The following is a 14,336-nucleotide window of genomic DNA, read 5'->3' as shown; positions in this document are numbered from 1 at the left end:
CCTTTTGTTCTGCAGACTGACGCCGCGGACAGAGGGCTGGGAGCCGTTTTGTCCCAGCAGGTAAGGGGGGCCGACTGCCCTGTCCTATACATCAGCCGGAAGCTAGCAGAGTGCGAGCGCCGGTACAGCACCGTGGAGAAGGAGTGCCTGGCCATCCGGTGGGCGGTCGGCTCCCTGCGCTATTACCTCCTGGGACGCTCATTCACCCTCTGTTCGGACCACGCCCCGCTGCAGTGGCTCCACCGCATGAAGGATGCCAACGCCCGGATCACCCGGTGGTATCTGGCGTTGCAGCCCTTTAAGTTCAAGGTGATCCATAGGCCGGGGGCGCAGATGGCAGTGGCCGATTTCCTCTCTCGCTCGCGGGGGGGGGGGGGGGAGTTGGCTCGGCCGGACGGCTCCCCGGCCTCGAACGGGCGGTGGGGGTGTGTGGCGGAGGCGTGGCCCCGGGCGCAGCTGCAGGGGAGGAGTGGAGCGGAAGGCTCATCAGGGCGGCGCTGCGAGGCCGGTAAGAACAGCTGATGTTGTTTATGGACTGATGATGGTCTCCCTCCGCTGTGTTTATAGTGAGACGAGGAGGAGCGGCCAAGAGAGAGATCAGCTGGGCTCGTGAGCTGTCAGACTGTGTGACTGAGTCAGCTGTCAAAACAACAAACACTTGAATAAATGTGGAAGTTGGCTGTACCTACCTGTGTGTGCGTGTGTCTGTGCCTGGTGTATTCCACAATTACCATCATCAACATAACCGTTATCTCGCTCTTTCACCAACCAGCCATTATCATAACCATAATCACTCACGTGCACATCCATACAGAGTCCAATACGTGTGTGTGTGACAATACACACACACACAAAAAAATCCTGCAAGCTCATGATCAGCGATATTCATGTGTCTTTAAATGCAACACCAACAAACATGCACAGCTATCTGCACATGCTCAAAGATCACATTTAATACATATGGATGTACTATCTCATCTGCACAGGGAAAGCAGTCCAGCAATGCAGATTAAGCCTCCGGCTAATCAGAGCTGCTCACGTGGAGCAGGTCTGGATGTAGGGCATGCCGGCTCAGTAGCCATGAGTCTTCCTAGCTATATCCAGTGGATAACACAGAAATTAAAGGTGTTAACACAGTTCCCAGTTTGCATGTCTCTGGGGGATAGCAGTCCATTGAAGGCAGCTGTGCACACATCTGAAAGAGTTTCAAGGACGTATCAAAGATTCACAGATGCGCTGATTTATATAGTTTATATACATTAAAGTCTTTGAGAGAAGCAAGTTAAACAAGGTTTATGTAACTGCTATTTCTGTAATTGAGACTCTGCTTGAACAGGCTTGAAGATGAGCATACGCAAAGTAGATAATAACAAATATAATTAATGAACTTTAATGAACTGCAGTAAAATTAATGGACTTAATGATAATTACATATTACTTTTAGAGATGCATCCCTTGTAATCAGATTAACAGTCGATGTGGTCAGTTAACTAACAACCGTAATCTGTAATTTATCACCATCAACAGTATTTTCTGGGATCATTTTTAAGCATTTTCTGGCCTTTGTTACAGTTTAAAGTGGACTTGAAAGCTGAGAGAGAGCAGGGGGAAGACACAGGGCTGGAGCAGATGGCAGCATGGAAACGGTATCATCACTTTAACTTAGCTTTGAGTGCACTACAAAGCAGGTAAGGTTATATTTACTTACCGATGTTTTGAGTGTCTAGCATTGTTGTGTCTGCATTATCGTTGCTGTTTATCTGCTGACATTTGAGATCTGTTTTATTAGTTCCAGTTGCCATAAATGGCAAAGCAAGCTTTGTAGCTCAAGCAGTTTTAACTAGCTATGGTCTGTTTAAAAACTTCTCAGGAAAAGAAGCCTGTAAATTTAACTGCAAAACAGCTTTTCAACCCAGGAGAGTGGAGCAGCAATGACCAGTGGACCCAATCCGAGCCTCCCTGTTACCCAACTAATAGGAAAAAAAAAGAAAAAGAAAAAAAGAGCAACACTATTTCTCATTTCTTATGGTGTGTACAGTCTACACCTCATCTCCATCACACCCTCTTCTTATTATCTTGAGCTCAAGAAATACACAAGACCTCTGAAGCAGGCAGAACCTTCTGCTGAATAAAATTACCTCTGATGGCTTAGAGTGCATACGCGCACGCGCGCACACACACACACACACACACACACACACAGCAACAGTGTGAGGGACAGACGAAAGAAGAGAACAGTAGATGTTTCCAGTCAGATTAGCATAACTGAGTTTTCAGCACTGCAATTATAGGTGCAGCATTTGGCTGATCAAAGAGACGTGCTCCTCTTGTATGTGCAGATACTGTATATCTATTGAATCTATATGTGAAACGGCTAACACGGACTGGAGACACCAGCTCTCAACTCCAGCATTTTCCATTGGACTCACTTCAAACTACAGGATGCTACATTTGTTCTTGATGCCTGGATTGTGTTTGAGTTTATGGATGGACCTGTGCATCTACTTTGTAGTTTTGTCAGTTTGCCATCCCCCCTGTTCATGTTATCTTTGTCTCATCTGGGAAGTTGTATGAGTTTAAAATTATGATGCATTAGTATCAAATTGCTGTGGAGGTGGAAAGATCCCAAGCATTTTGTCCTGGACTTCAGCAGCACTAGAATCAATGAATAGAAAATTAATAGGTGAAAGAGGATTAAACCAGTAAAGGAGAAAAATAGTAATTGGAGGAAAAGTAAAACAGCAAGACTGATGAAAATAAAAAGAACAACAGATAGATAATAAAGCAAAGGAGAGGAAAGCAGAAAGAGCAATTTTTAAAAAGAGATTTGGAAAGGAAGATGATGAGGGGCTATATTCAAAAACTTTGAAGTGAACGGTGCATTTGTTGGACTATTTCCAGCTAAAACCCCAAGAAAAAAAACAACTTAAGAATCTTCTTGCCTTTGGAGTTACAAAAGTGGTGTTTAAAAAGCTCCTTTTATGCAACTTTTCTCCTTCTTTTGATGTAAACTGAGGTGTAACTTCCCATTTTCAGCATTTTGGTTGGAAAGGTCCCAGACTAGCTTTCGCAATTATATGTCACAGCCCATGCAAATTTACTGAAGTTATTGCTTTACTGAAAAAAAGTCAGCTCATGATGATAATACCCGTTTCTGCTTTGTTAGCAGATAAAACTTTATCATAGGTAAATGCTGCTGTGATACAAAGAGCATATCTTTCATCTACACCACAGGTATGACGCCTCATAATCAACAAACTGAAAGCTCCCATCAGACAGCAGCACAGCAGTAAGCTTCTCAGCAGGACTACTTTAGAGTGTCTGACAAGAAATAACATAAAATACTTTTGAGCTAAATGGCACAAGGCTTTTATCTTTTATTGTATGTGAGCAAAAAATGAGCTATGGCGCCTAACCTAAGGCTAAAAGCTTCCCAGCTTCACTCTTGTCACACTTTGCCATGAAAATGATGTGTTAAAAACTTTATTGCAAAAAGAGGCATAGTATGGCACAGTCGTAGTGTGCAGCACGTTGCATCATCTGATACCTTACAGATTGCACAACAGACTGCAAGAGAACAAATATGATTGTCAGAATGTCCCAATGCAATGCATGCGATGAATTTGTTATTTCTCTATAGCCCCTGCTCTCATACCCTGACCCATCATGACACATCTTTATTACATCCTATTAGATTAATTTGTGGAACTGCATTGAAAACAACAACACTTATTTTATCTGGCCTAAGTAATATCTCCAAAAGGCACAGTAACTTTTTTTGAATTGAAAGATCAATAGGGTGTTATGTCCCTGAACATTTCTTGGTCAGGACCCGTAACTAGGCAACCAGTGAAGAATCCACAAAGTTAGTGCTTTCAGCAATGACAAAGGTGCGCCATTAGTTTTGCAGGTATTTGGTTGCCTGGGTCCACACGTTTTAATCCGTCTACTCTGATGTATCTGGCATTGTTAAATGTAACAGCAGTCTCTCCATTACAAAAAAAAAAGAAAAGAAAAAACAGTCCAATGAAAGCCGCAGACAAAAAGTGGCGGACCAATTTACCAAACCACTGACACCGCCATCTCCAGAGACAAATACCTTACATTTAGTTCTAAGATGTCTTTCCCAGAGTGTTTGTTTCTTCTACTTTTCGCTGACAGCCTTGTTGCAAGCACAAGGATCCCATAACACACAAGCAGCCAGCACAGACACTTCTTTGGAGGAGAGTTCCTCATCAGCCTCTGACTGATGCTCTTTTCACAACACAATGCTGGTCCAGGATACACAGGTAATGAAAAGCACAGACGTTCACGCGCACACAGAAATCACCGCTTGTGCTCGCTGCCGGTGTGCAAACCATGCGTTCTCTCATTCTCTTTTAATAGCCTCTATTGTTGGGATTGTGTGGGAGCGAGTCAGTGATTTGCCACGGCCGGTATAATTCTCTCATTATGAGTTCAGAAGGGGAAAGTAAAGGGACGGAATGATGGAAGAATAAAGGCCCAGAGGCGCACAAAGAGCAGAACCCAACTTATAATGGAGCAAATCCATCAGTCTCTCTCTTCATCTCTGTCTGTCTGTCCAATGGCCGTACCACACTTCAGATGGAAGTCATTTTAGAAATCTTGGAGGGGGGAAAAAGGGGCTCTGAGGACATGCAAAGACGAAAATGGAGTACAAGTAGGCTTACCCCTGTCATAATGGTATGCAATCTGGCAGGGGGAGTGAGACAGATATGCAGGCTGAAAAGGAGGACAGTGAGAATGAAGCAAGGAGGCAGACGCGCTATGAGATGCGATGGTTAGATCAGCGCTTCCACCTCTCTGGATGGGTTTAGCAGCAGTATAGAGCTCCTAGCGAGCTTATTTTCACCACAAGGTTGCCGTGACCTAACTCGGGCTCAGGCTTCTGAAATCCCATTCACTCTCCAAGCCTTACAAAAGCCAGCTTTGGCTATGGCTCATTGCTCGCATCATTGGTTCAATTTTGCAAGCATATGAGTGTGTGCGCGAGTGCAACAATGAAGGAAAAAAAGACCCAAAAAAATCTTTGCACTCGCTTGAGGGTAATTTAAAGAGACCCCTGCCATTTCCTCATGATACCCTCAGGTCTTTAAGACTGTTGGCTCAGTGTTCAATCACCACAACAGCCTCACCTTAACAACAATGACTCCAGTAACCTTGGCCATCCATTAACCTGTCTAAGAACAAAAGCCGTTTCCACAGGGAGCCATTAGACGAATATAGCTCTGTGAATGGAAGTATCCAATACACCAGATGGGTTGTGCTTTATACCAGCTCCAGGGCTGGACAGTAGTCTCTCAGAGACCATTTTTCAGATGGAGAAATTAGGCTAAATTAGCTCAGCTTCAATACTGGAGTCCATCCATAAATCCGCAACTGCAGGTGGATGCTAATAATTGCCTGCAGCGCTGTACATGCCTGTGTGCGGTTCACCTACTTTTAACCAACCATTACATCGCATTCAGTTGAAAGCGTGGGATTCCCACAGGCAAAAAAAAATATCTTTAGACTCTCGTAAAGACTACGACTTTTTTTATTGTTTGTTGAACAATATATCCAGAAACGAGAGGCTCAAACTGGGTGTAGTGCTTAACAGTCTGTAATTATTTCTGGCAAAAAAAACAACAACCTGTCTTTATGGGAGCACAATTACAAAGCAGTCACCCGAATATAAAAGTTACCAACTGCATTGAACGACTCACTTCACCCAACACTGCACAGCAGTTTGAATGTGGGCCACTTTCCACTGAGCATTTTACTAGCAGCAAATGATAATTCTAAATTATTGCCATCATGTGTTTGGTGGTACATTTATTACTGTGCATGCATAATGCAGAATAAAGGCCCTGCCCCGTGCGGCGTGAAGCTGCGAGCGGGTAGGAGAGAAATTAAAACAATGCGTCTCATTTGCCTTTGTCGCGCATCAGTCCTGCTGAGAGGACGGAGACAGTCTGGCTCAAAAAGATGTCACACAGCTAAAAGTTTGAGTCCTGAATTGGGAATTTACATCTATTATGTATAAGTTGAGCCAAGCTGAGATGGTAGCCAGTCACTCCTGCCTATCCGTTACAGCTAAGGATGTGTCACCTGTCTCTTCCTGTCCCATATGGTTTTCACTGACTAACATTACAGCTGTACCTCCTGGCTACAGAGCAGATAATACCAGTGTGTACACACATGCACTTTTCTGTCTGACAGGTGTATTTGTGCAGCGTGAAGAAGGTGTCCACTGTAGCAGCACTTGTGTGTGTGTGTGTGCGCATCAGTTTTTGTCTCATCTCCAATAGTGCAGGTTTGTGTAAACACCTGAGCAGGCAGGTGTGTGTGTGTGTGAGTTTGTCTGTCTGATGAAGCTCAACCATGGGACTTAATGTCTGAGTATGTGTGTGTTTCTGTCTCACATGGGGGAAGCAGGGGACAGCCACGGCGAGAGAGCTGAGGTGTAACACCTTGTTAATGTGACAGACACAGTAAAACAGCCACAGAGGGAATGAGGTGCCGTTGTCTACTTTGCTCGATAACTTGACAGATACAAGAAGCAGCAGCAGTTCGGTTTGTTAAGCTGCTCTCGAGTCCAGTTCCCAACACACCTTACTTAGATAAGTACCTGGCACAGAGCTCTGGAAACACTATTTTAGTTAAGTGGAGTTGCTTTATTATTATCGGTGTAAACGCTTAAAGTTCTGACCAAACTTGATTGCAAACTCAGAAATGGCAGGCTCGAGTGGGAAGCGCAGTGAGCATTCTGGAACTTATTTAGGTCTGCAACAGTTCTGGCAGGGCACCAATCGATGACGAGGGACACACAGCCATCTTGGAGCACAGACTGCCCCCCAAAAAAAGCGACAGCTAGCCTTTTATTTCTTGGCGTTTCTAGACAAACCTTTTCTAAGCTTAAAGAGCAACTCACAGGTTGAATTTGTCACAGGATTTATACTCGTATGTATGATTGCAGAAGCTCAGTAACTTTATGTTCCTGAAGATGGAGTTCAGATGTGATGATGATGAAGCCAGGACCATGTTAGATTGATATCCGGTACAGACGCCCACCATGTACCAACATTAGAAATGATCCCAGATTCATCGGATAATTAGTTTCAACAAAAATGTGAACTATGCGATTTTTTTCCTGATGTATGCCAGCTTCTACCTTAGTCATCTCCCCCTCTTTCTGATGAGGCACAGTATTGATTTATGTGGTCAACGAATCCCAGCTGAAGCATTCGTTTCTGTTATGGACTGTTAGAGTTGTTACAGTTTTGTATTTTCTGACTAGTTTTTATTTTTATTTCCGTTTTACTTTTTGTTTACACAGTGGATTTACTCGTTTCTGTTCAGTTTTTATTAATTTCAGTGTATTTTTTTCTAGTACTCTTGTATGGCAGGCACAAACCAATGAAAACAGATTTTTAGGTATTAAAAAACTTTCAAACAAAACAATTAGAATAAAAACAGATGATGAGCTATTAATGCTCACGTGAGCGAATGTGTAATTATTTCAGAGCTTTCTCATTTTGTTCCTTCGCTCTGTGCCTCCATGAACTTTTAACTTCTTGTTCTGTCCATTACTTCCTTCCACCGTTTCTATTCCAATTAAAACGTTATTTTTGTCTTATAACTACAGCAGTCTGTACATCAGACATCAAAGTCAATGTTTAAATCGGTATATTTTGATGAAATGACTCGTTTTGCCTGGTAAACACAACGCGTGGCTCAGACAGAGATATTAATGTGGCTGTGTGTACCTGATAGACGTGGTAGGCGTTGGCAGCTCTGCCTTGCAGGAACACAGAGGGGATCCATACGTTGATGAGAGCGCGATGAGCCCTGAGTGACACAAACAACAAACAGTTCTCACCGCCGTCTTCATTATCATCATCATTATCCCGAGCAGCGGCAACATTAACAGTATGTCAGCACTGTGTTTGGACAGCTACCATTGTTTGCAGTTCACTCTGGTAAAACACCTGAAAATCTAATTTAGTTGTAAACTCAGAGGAAACAGTGCAAAGGGAGAAAAAGGGGTGAGAGACATCAAACTATGAGAGGATAGAAAGGGGTGAGAGAAAGATGCGTTGGACGGGGGATATAGAGAAATGTTCTTACGTCTCAAAATCTGACAGGCTAGGGTCATCTGACGTCTGGCTTAAATCACCTGGAACCTGGAAAAAAAATGAATGAGAGGAAGAACGCTAAAGAGCAGGGAACAAACAAAAGGAGGACTTTCATTTCAAATACAGGACAAACTCCTGCACAAATATGTTATCAGATACGCACAAAAAAACACTGAATCCATCTACCAGTGATCCCTACACCAGTGTGTTCCCTGTGTATGTATTCATCAAGCATGCATGCCTCCAGGTTGGTGAAGTAACCACATTAAACGTGCTACATGTTGGCCTTGTGGATGAGAAAGAGTATGTGTGTACATGGCCGTGGGAAAGAAAGGAGACAGCAACTGCCCCTGCCCAACAATATGTATCAACATGCGAAACGAATAACCAAGATATACACAGCATACCCATGCATCCATACACGCAGGATGTTCCTGCAATTCATACATACAGTGTGTAATTACTATGTAATCAATCTTAAACTTCTAATACTATTCAATTTACTGCTATTGTGCAATGTCCAAACACTCAGACAAATTACATTTTGATGCTTTGGCAATTTTGTCTCTTGACACTTTCATGCCAATAAAAGCCTCGAGAAATGAAGTCAATCGAATTGAGAAAGAGAGTGAGTGTACTTGTGTTACTCATGTTGTGTGTGTGTGTGTGTGTGTGTGTGTGTGTCTAAATCTGTTTAGAAAATCATGCTATTCAGATTTCCCAGAGAGCCTATCTAAACCTGAGCAAAAACACTGTCACCACAGACAGTGCAATTGGGCCGCCAGCCTCCAGGCTTTCATCAAACACACACACACACACACACACGCACGCACGCACAGAGAGAGGGTAATAGATGAGCAAGACCAAGAAAGGGATCAGTGAGGCAGCGACCCTGGTTTGGCTGTCTGCAGCAGCTCTGAGTTGTAGCAAGCACGGAGCACTTAGGAAACAGAGATGGACATGCACAAAACACACACACGCCCACAGGAGTCCAGTACAGCAGGGCTGAAGCTCAGGGATAAGAGCTCCTATCTGCTACCTGGGGCTCCCTTCACTGAAGCTATACCAACTCAAACTGTGGGCAGGCTGTGTGTGTGCACGTCTAGACAGCTTTAGGCTCTCCAGAGCATGACCAGACGTTGGTAATCTGTGCGTTTTTCTTGTTAGTGTAGAAAGTAGTGAGAAAAAGTAGCTCTGTCTGTGTACTGTCTAACAAGAACAATGGATACTTAGTATTAACATCGATAGCCATCAAGATCAGGAGAAAGTCTCCCGGAGAAAATCAAATCTCACCAACAGAAAATAAGAAAGAAGATAACTATTATTGACGCCGCCGACTGTTGGGGAAAATGAACCGAGGGATGGACAAACAAACAGGACCAAGTAGAAATGAAAATCAAACAGAATCAGTGGGCAAGTCAAAGAAGAGAAAAGGAGAAAACCCGCAGAGAAATCAGACGAGACAGGATGCGTCTGTTGCTGTGTGCCACTCACCGGTCCTCTCAGGTCAATGAGCTCCTGTCTCATCTGGATTATGAGGTGGTCTTTGGCCATGAGCAAACGGTACAGGCGCTCATTAAACTCTATCAATTCACCATGCATCTCAGCCACCTAAAAAAAACACACACACACACACACACACGAAGAAAACTTGAATTAATCAAACCGTGGACCACTCTTCTGCAGGACACAATTATGTACAGTGTAAAATCATTTAAACATCATTGTAGGAGTCAGAAAACAAAAAATTAATTGTCAGTTTATATGAAAATCACACAAAAGGCAAACACACTCCAGTTAAGACATAATGGATAAGGACAGCAGGACAATTTCCAACAGAGATAGGAATGATGGAGGGAGAGGAGGTGAAATTTGTTCCCATCCTATGTGTTCTCCTTCCTCCCTGCTATTCAAATGTCATGAGCTCTAACTAACCTTGACACAATGTTATTCCGTGTGTGTGCGTACGTGTGTTCATGCAAATACAGCCAAGCTATCCAGTGTGTCTGTGTGTGTGTTCCCCAGCCTGTCTGCCTAACCAGGCTGGACGCTGTGGACAGGTCTCTGTCAGGAGACTGACAGCTGTGACACACACTGTGCTGTATGGAGGACACCTGCTGTCACAGCCACTTGGAAAGAGCGCCGTTGCCGGCTGACAGGTGAGCTGAGCATCAGTGTTGCTCCAGTGCTGACCTTCATACATTAACTTTATCCCATCGCATTTAGAAGCCACACACTGCCATAAAGAAGAGGGGAGATTTCTCGAGTAATAAAGACAAGAGTGTTGACGACGATATTAAATCTGTGGTTCCCTGAATATTTTACAAAATAGCTTTATGCCAAAGTCGGTTTGTGTTCTCGTACCAGGCAAGGTATATGAAAACTGCAATATTACCAAAGGAAAACAGTGAAAAGAGCAACAGGAAAGGCTCATTTCAAACAAAGGTGACAGTGAAAGTAGCCAGAAAATGTTTTTAACCAAGAAAAATGAAATATTGCAGCTTTATTTATAGAGTATGTGTGGCACTGAAAAACATTTACACAGTAGTTCTGATGCTGGTTGGCTGCGGTCTTTGCTGGCTGTGAGGAAAACAACTCTGTTTCTCATTTAAGTTTTTCTTCAACTAGGTGAAATCGACTGAGGTTTAGGGGTGGGTTTTAATAATCGATTCATCGATTAAAAACGATTCTGGCTTGGAGAACGTGATATCGATTCATTAAAATCCTGAATAGATTTTTTTATATAAATTTATTTTGCCCAAAATTTCAGAATCTCAGGTGAAACGTCACAAAATTTTGACAACCACCAAACATTTAAAACAGTAAATGAGAGCAGGAACACGGCTTCTGCACAAAGACGTAAACACAAAGCGCGCATCAGACTTAGTGAGATGTCGCCTTTCTCACCCGACGGCACGGACACGCTCGGGGCTGAAAGCCGACAGCTCGCTGATTCCGATGTTTCGGCGGGTCCGCGCTTTGTGTTTACGCCCTTTTTGCGCTGATTCTAAAGCTGTTAGTTTTATCTCTCTCCAAACAATATTGACCGAACCAGCAGCAAAAGAAGATCCAAACTAAGCTTCACATAAACATCGTCATGGACTCCCTCTGACTTTTGCTGTTTTGCTGCCACCACAATAAAATCACACTTCATGCACAGCTCTCTCTCGCTCTTTCTCAGTGTACTTCAAGAACAGTTTCCCGTCTATCCCCGAAATCTGTTTTTGCATTATTCGCTTGCTTGTTACGCACAAGTCTACCGCTGTTTACAGCGCTGTCGGACGATGTTTTTTTTAACTTTTACTTACTTCCGAAAAGAAAACCTAATTTCTGCCGTTCAATAGGCTTTTGAACAAATTTAAACTTTTTAAAATTAAACAAAATGCAAAATGCTGTGTCTCTAATAAAACCGCTGTAACTTCAGAGGTAATGTTCATAAGTTGATTAATGGTTTTCTTTCGTTTTTGATGTACTGCAGAATATTTTTATAAAATCCCAGACCAGGAAAATCACCTTCATGTTTTTCTGTGTTTTATCTTCAGCTACTTTGACACAAAGGCATCTGCTGTGATGCTCACACCTTTGATAAAGTCTGGAACGTGTCAGCTTCCTTTTTATAGATACAAAAATATGTAAATGTACTGATCTGAGTTATAATATTTCTGACTGTCTGAGGCAAAATTTCCCAGATTCAAATCGAATCGTGGATCGAATCGATTCAGGACCTTGTGAATCGGAATCGAATCAATTCTAGAAATCAGTGACGATACCCAGCCCTACTGAGGTTGCAGCCCACTTTTACAAGCGTCTGCCATTTAAACTTGAGTTTGTCACTTTATCGGTTTGTAACAATGATTGAAATTAAAGGGGCAGTATTATGATTTCTCTTCCTCAATACAATACAGTAGATGTACTGTTACGGCACATCTTTCGTGCTCTATAAGGTCATGAGAGTGGATATCACCAATTTGGTCTGAGAAACTGAGCATGAGCTCACAAGCCCAACCTACTTGCTGTTTAAACCTTGCATTTGTAAGAGAGAACCAATTAGGAGACAGCTGGCTTACAATCAGTGAAAAAAAAAAAAGCTTGTTTTACCAGTGACTACCACTGCCAGAGACAACAGTGCTGTCTGTCAGGGAACAACTGACGCGTTCTATAGGTAATTTGTCAACATTTATTGAATGTTTCAAAATTGTATCAAATTTACTTTTCAGTTGCCATGACAACCACAAGACAACAGCAAAGACAGCAAAGCTGCAGTGGAGCAGAGACGAGTTCTGCCACAAGAACAAATAACGAATCTCCTTGAAATCTGACTGCATTCAACTGGACAAAAGAATGAAATACAAATAAATAAATGAAAAAGAAGAAGATCACGCAGAATAAGCTAGTCTTAAGTATTCAATAGTGATAATGGGTTTTTCCTTGATTGCAAAAGACTTTACAGGTTTTGTCTTAATTGTCATTTGCTGTATTCATCTCAGTAAGGCCGCGGAGCACAAATCACACTGAGTCATGATGCCTGCCGTGTATTTGGTATAAACCGTGAGCAGGAAAAGATCATTTTGCCAACGTAGGTGGAGATGTTAAAATGCTCTTTTAGGTGATACTGCTGTTCACTTCTGTCACAGCTTTGTTATTTTCAGGCAAACAAATAAAGTCATGTGTTAGACTACTATTAGATTGAGAAAGACAACTACACAAAGTAGACACGATTCATTTTGTGTTATATGCACAATCTCAGCACATTTGTAGACTTCAAATGTAAAAAGGGAAACATGAACAACAAATGCACACGTCCAGGAAAAAATGAAGCCACTCCATGGTTTATTTTGATAAGTTATCGTGTTGACGTCGCCAAAGTTTGTGTTTCAGTTTTGCTATTACTTAGCACTCATTAGCATCATGTGGTGTGTGTGCCAGTGTAGTCTATAGATGTAGCTTGCTAGCGTTAGCTCATAAATTTGTATTCTCACTTCTCATCCAAACATGGCCACTCGTGCCAGAAAAAAGGACTAAACTGGTGAAACTCTGATTTTCTCAAGCTTTGTGCCAGGGCTTGTTTTTGTTTTCAGGTATTCCACGTTGAATAATTTTGGTCTGGCATTACAAATGTATGTATAATTTCAGAGATATTATCAGTACTGCAGATTTCATCCAGGGTGATGCAACAAATAAGTACTGTATGCAACTCTACAGTCACAACGACTGTTATCTACATAGTCGTAGAAGTATATTATATATATCTTTTTTATTTACCTGTGAAAAACAGACTGTTAGGGGGGCTGGGTCGTCGACCCAGTGGTTTTGTGTTTTTGGTCCTTTGATTGGATTAATTATATCTAATGGTTTGTAGGGTTGTTCTGAGTTTAGGTTCTCTGTGTGGTTTATGTTAGAGTTTTAGTCTTTTGGCTTCTGTCTGTATTCCTTAGTTGCTGTATCCCCTTCTCAAGTCTGCATCTCTGTGTTATGTTTCCTGTTTTACTTTGAAGTCCGTATCTCGGGTTAATGTATCAGGTTTTGCTTCCCTTGCCTCGTTAGCCCTGATTTGCCCCAGCTGTGTTTCCCGTCTGTCTCTCATTCACTGATTGCTCCCTCTGTTTTTAAGCCCTGTTTTTTCCTCTGTCCGTGTCGCGATCTACCCTCATTCTGTACTGTGTGTTCTGTTTGCCAGCCTGGTTAGTTTTTTGTATTTTTTCAGTTTAGTTTTTGGTCTGGTTCACCATTAAAGCTGTTTTCAAGTGCACCTTTTTCGTATCCAAGAGTCTGCACTTTGGGTCCACCATTCCAGTCCTGCCTGCATACAGCCACACATGACACAGACTCATTTTTCTTCAGAATTCTGTTTGAGCTCGGTTGATACTCTGCCTTGACGCTTTTTGTTTAAGCAGGTATACCAGTGCTCTCAGTCAATATAAAAATGTCTCTAAATACCCGAGGCAGTATAAATCACTGGATCAGACAGTGCTGCAAAGCAATAAAAACAGCTGATGCTAATCTTTAAACATAAAACATAACTGACAGTGGCTCAAAAATTAATCCCCCAACCCTTAAAGTTTCCATCTCTCTCCCGAGCCCAGACATTTGTGATGAGACGAGATGAAGATGCGACATGATTTGTACGAATGAGAAACACAAACGCACACTTTGAACTTCAATTTGATTTGGTAAGCCCAGGTCAGACAGGGAAGAGTA

The 14,336-nt window shown here is 42.4% G+C and overlaps 1 protein-coding gene across 1 annotated transcript in view; it reads right to left on the bottom strand.

Moving 5' to 3' along the window:
- Positions 1-14,336, bottom strand: part of snx29 (sorting nexin 29) — a 141,795-nt gene that overhangs the window by 36,508 nt on the left and 90,951 nt on the right. The window contains exons 16-18 of the mRNA XM_085361258.1: positions 9,633-9,749; positions 8,131-8,186; positions 7,770-7,851 (exon numbers count right to left, since the gene is read on the bottom strand). Of these exons, the coding sequence (XP_085217384.1) occupies positions 7,770-7,851; positions 8,131-8,186; positions 9,633-9,749 (255 nt within the window). The remainder of the gene's footprint in view (positions 1-7,769; positions 7,852-8,130; positions 8,187-9,632; positions 9,750-14,336) is intronic.

This window comes from Diplotaxodon limnothrissa, linkage group LG8 (assembly GCF_057381915.1).
Source record: "Diplotaxodon limnothrissa isolate DT_005_m linkage group LG8, D_limnothrissa_male_GT1.1, whole genome shotgun sequence".
NCBI classification, from domain to species: Eukaryota; Metazoa; Chordata; class Actinopteri; order Cichliformes; family Cichlidae; genus Diplotaxodon; species Diplotaxodon limnothrissa.
This window is presented reverse-complemented; position numbering and strand designations above follow the sequence as displayed.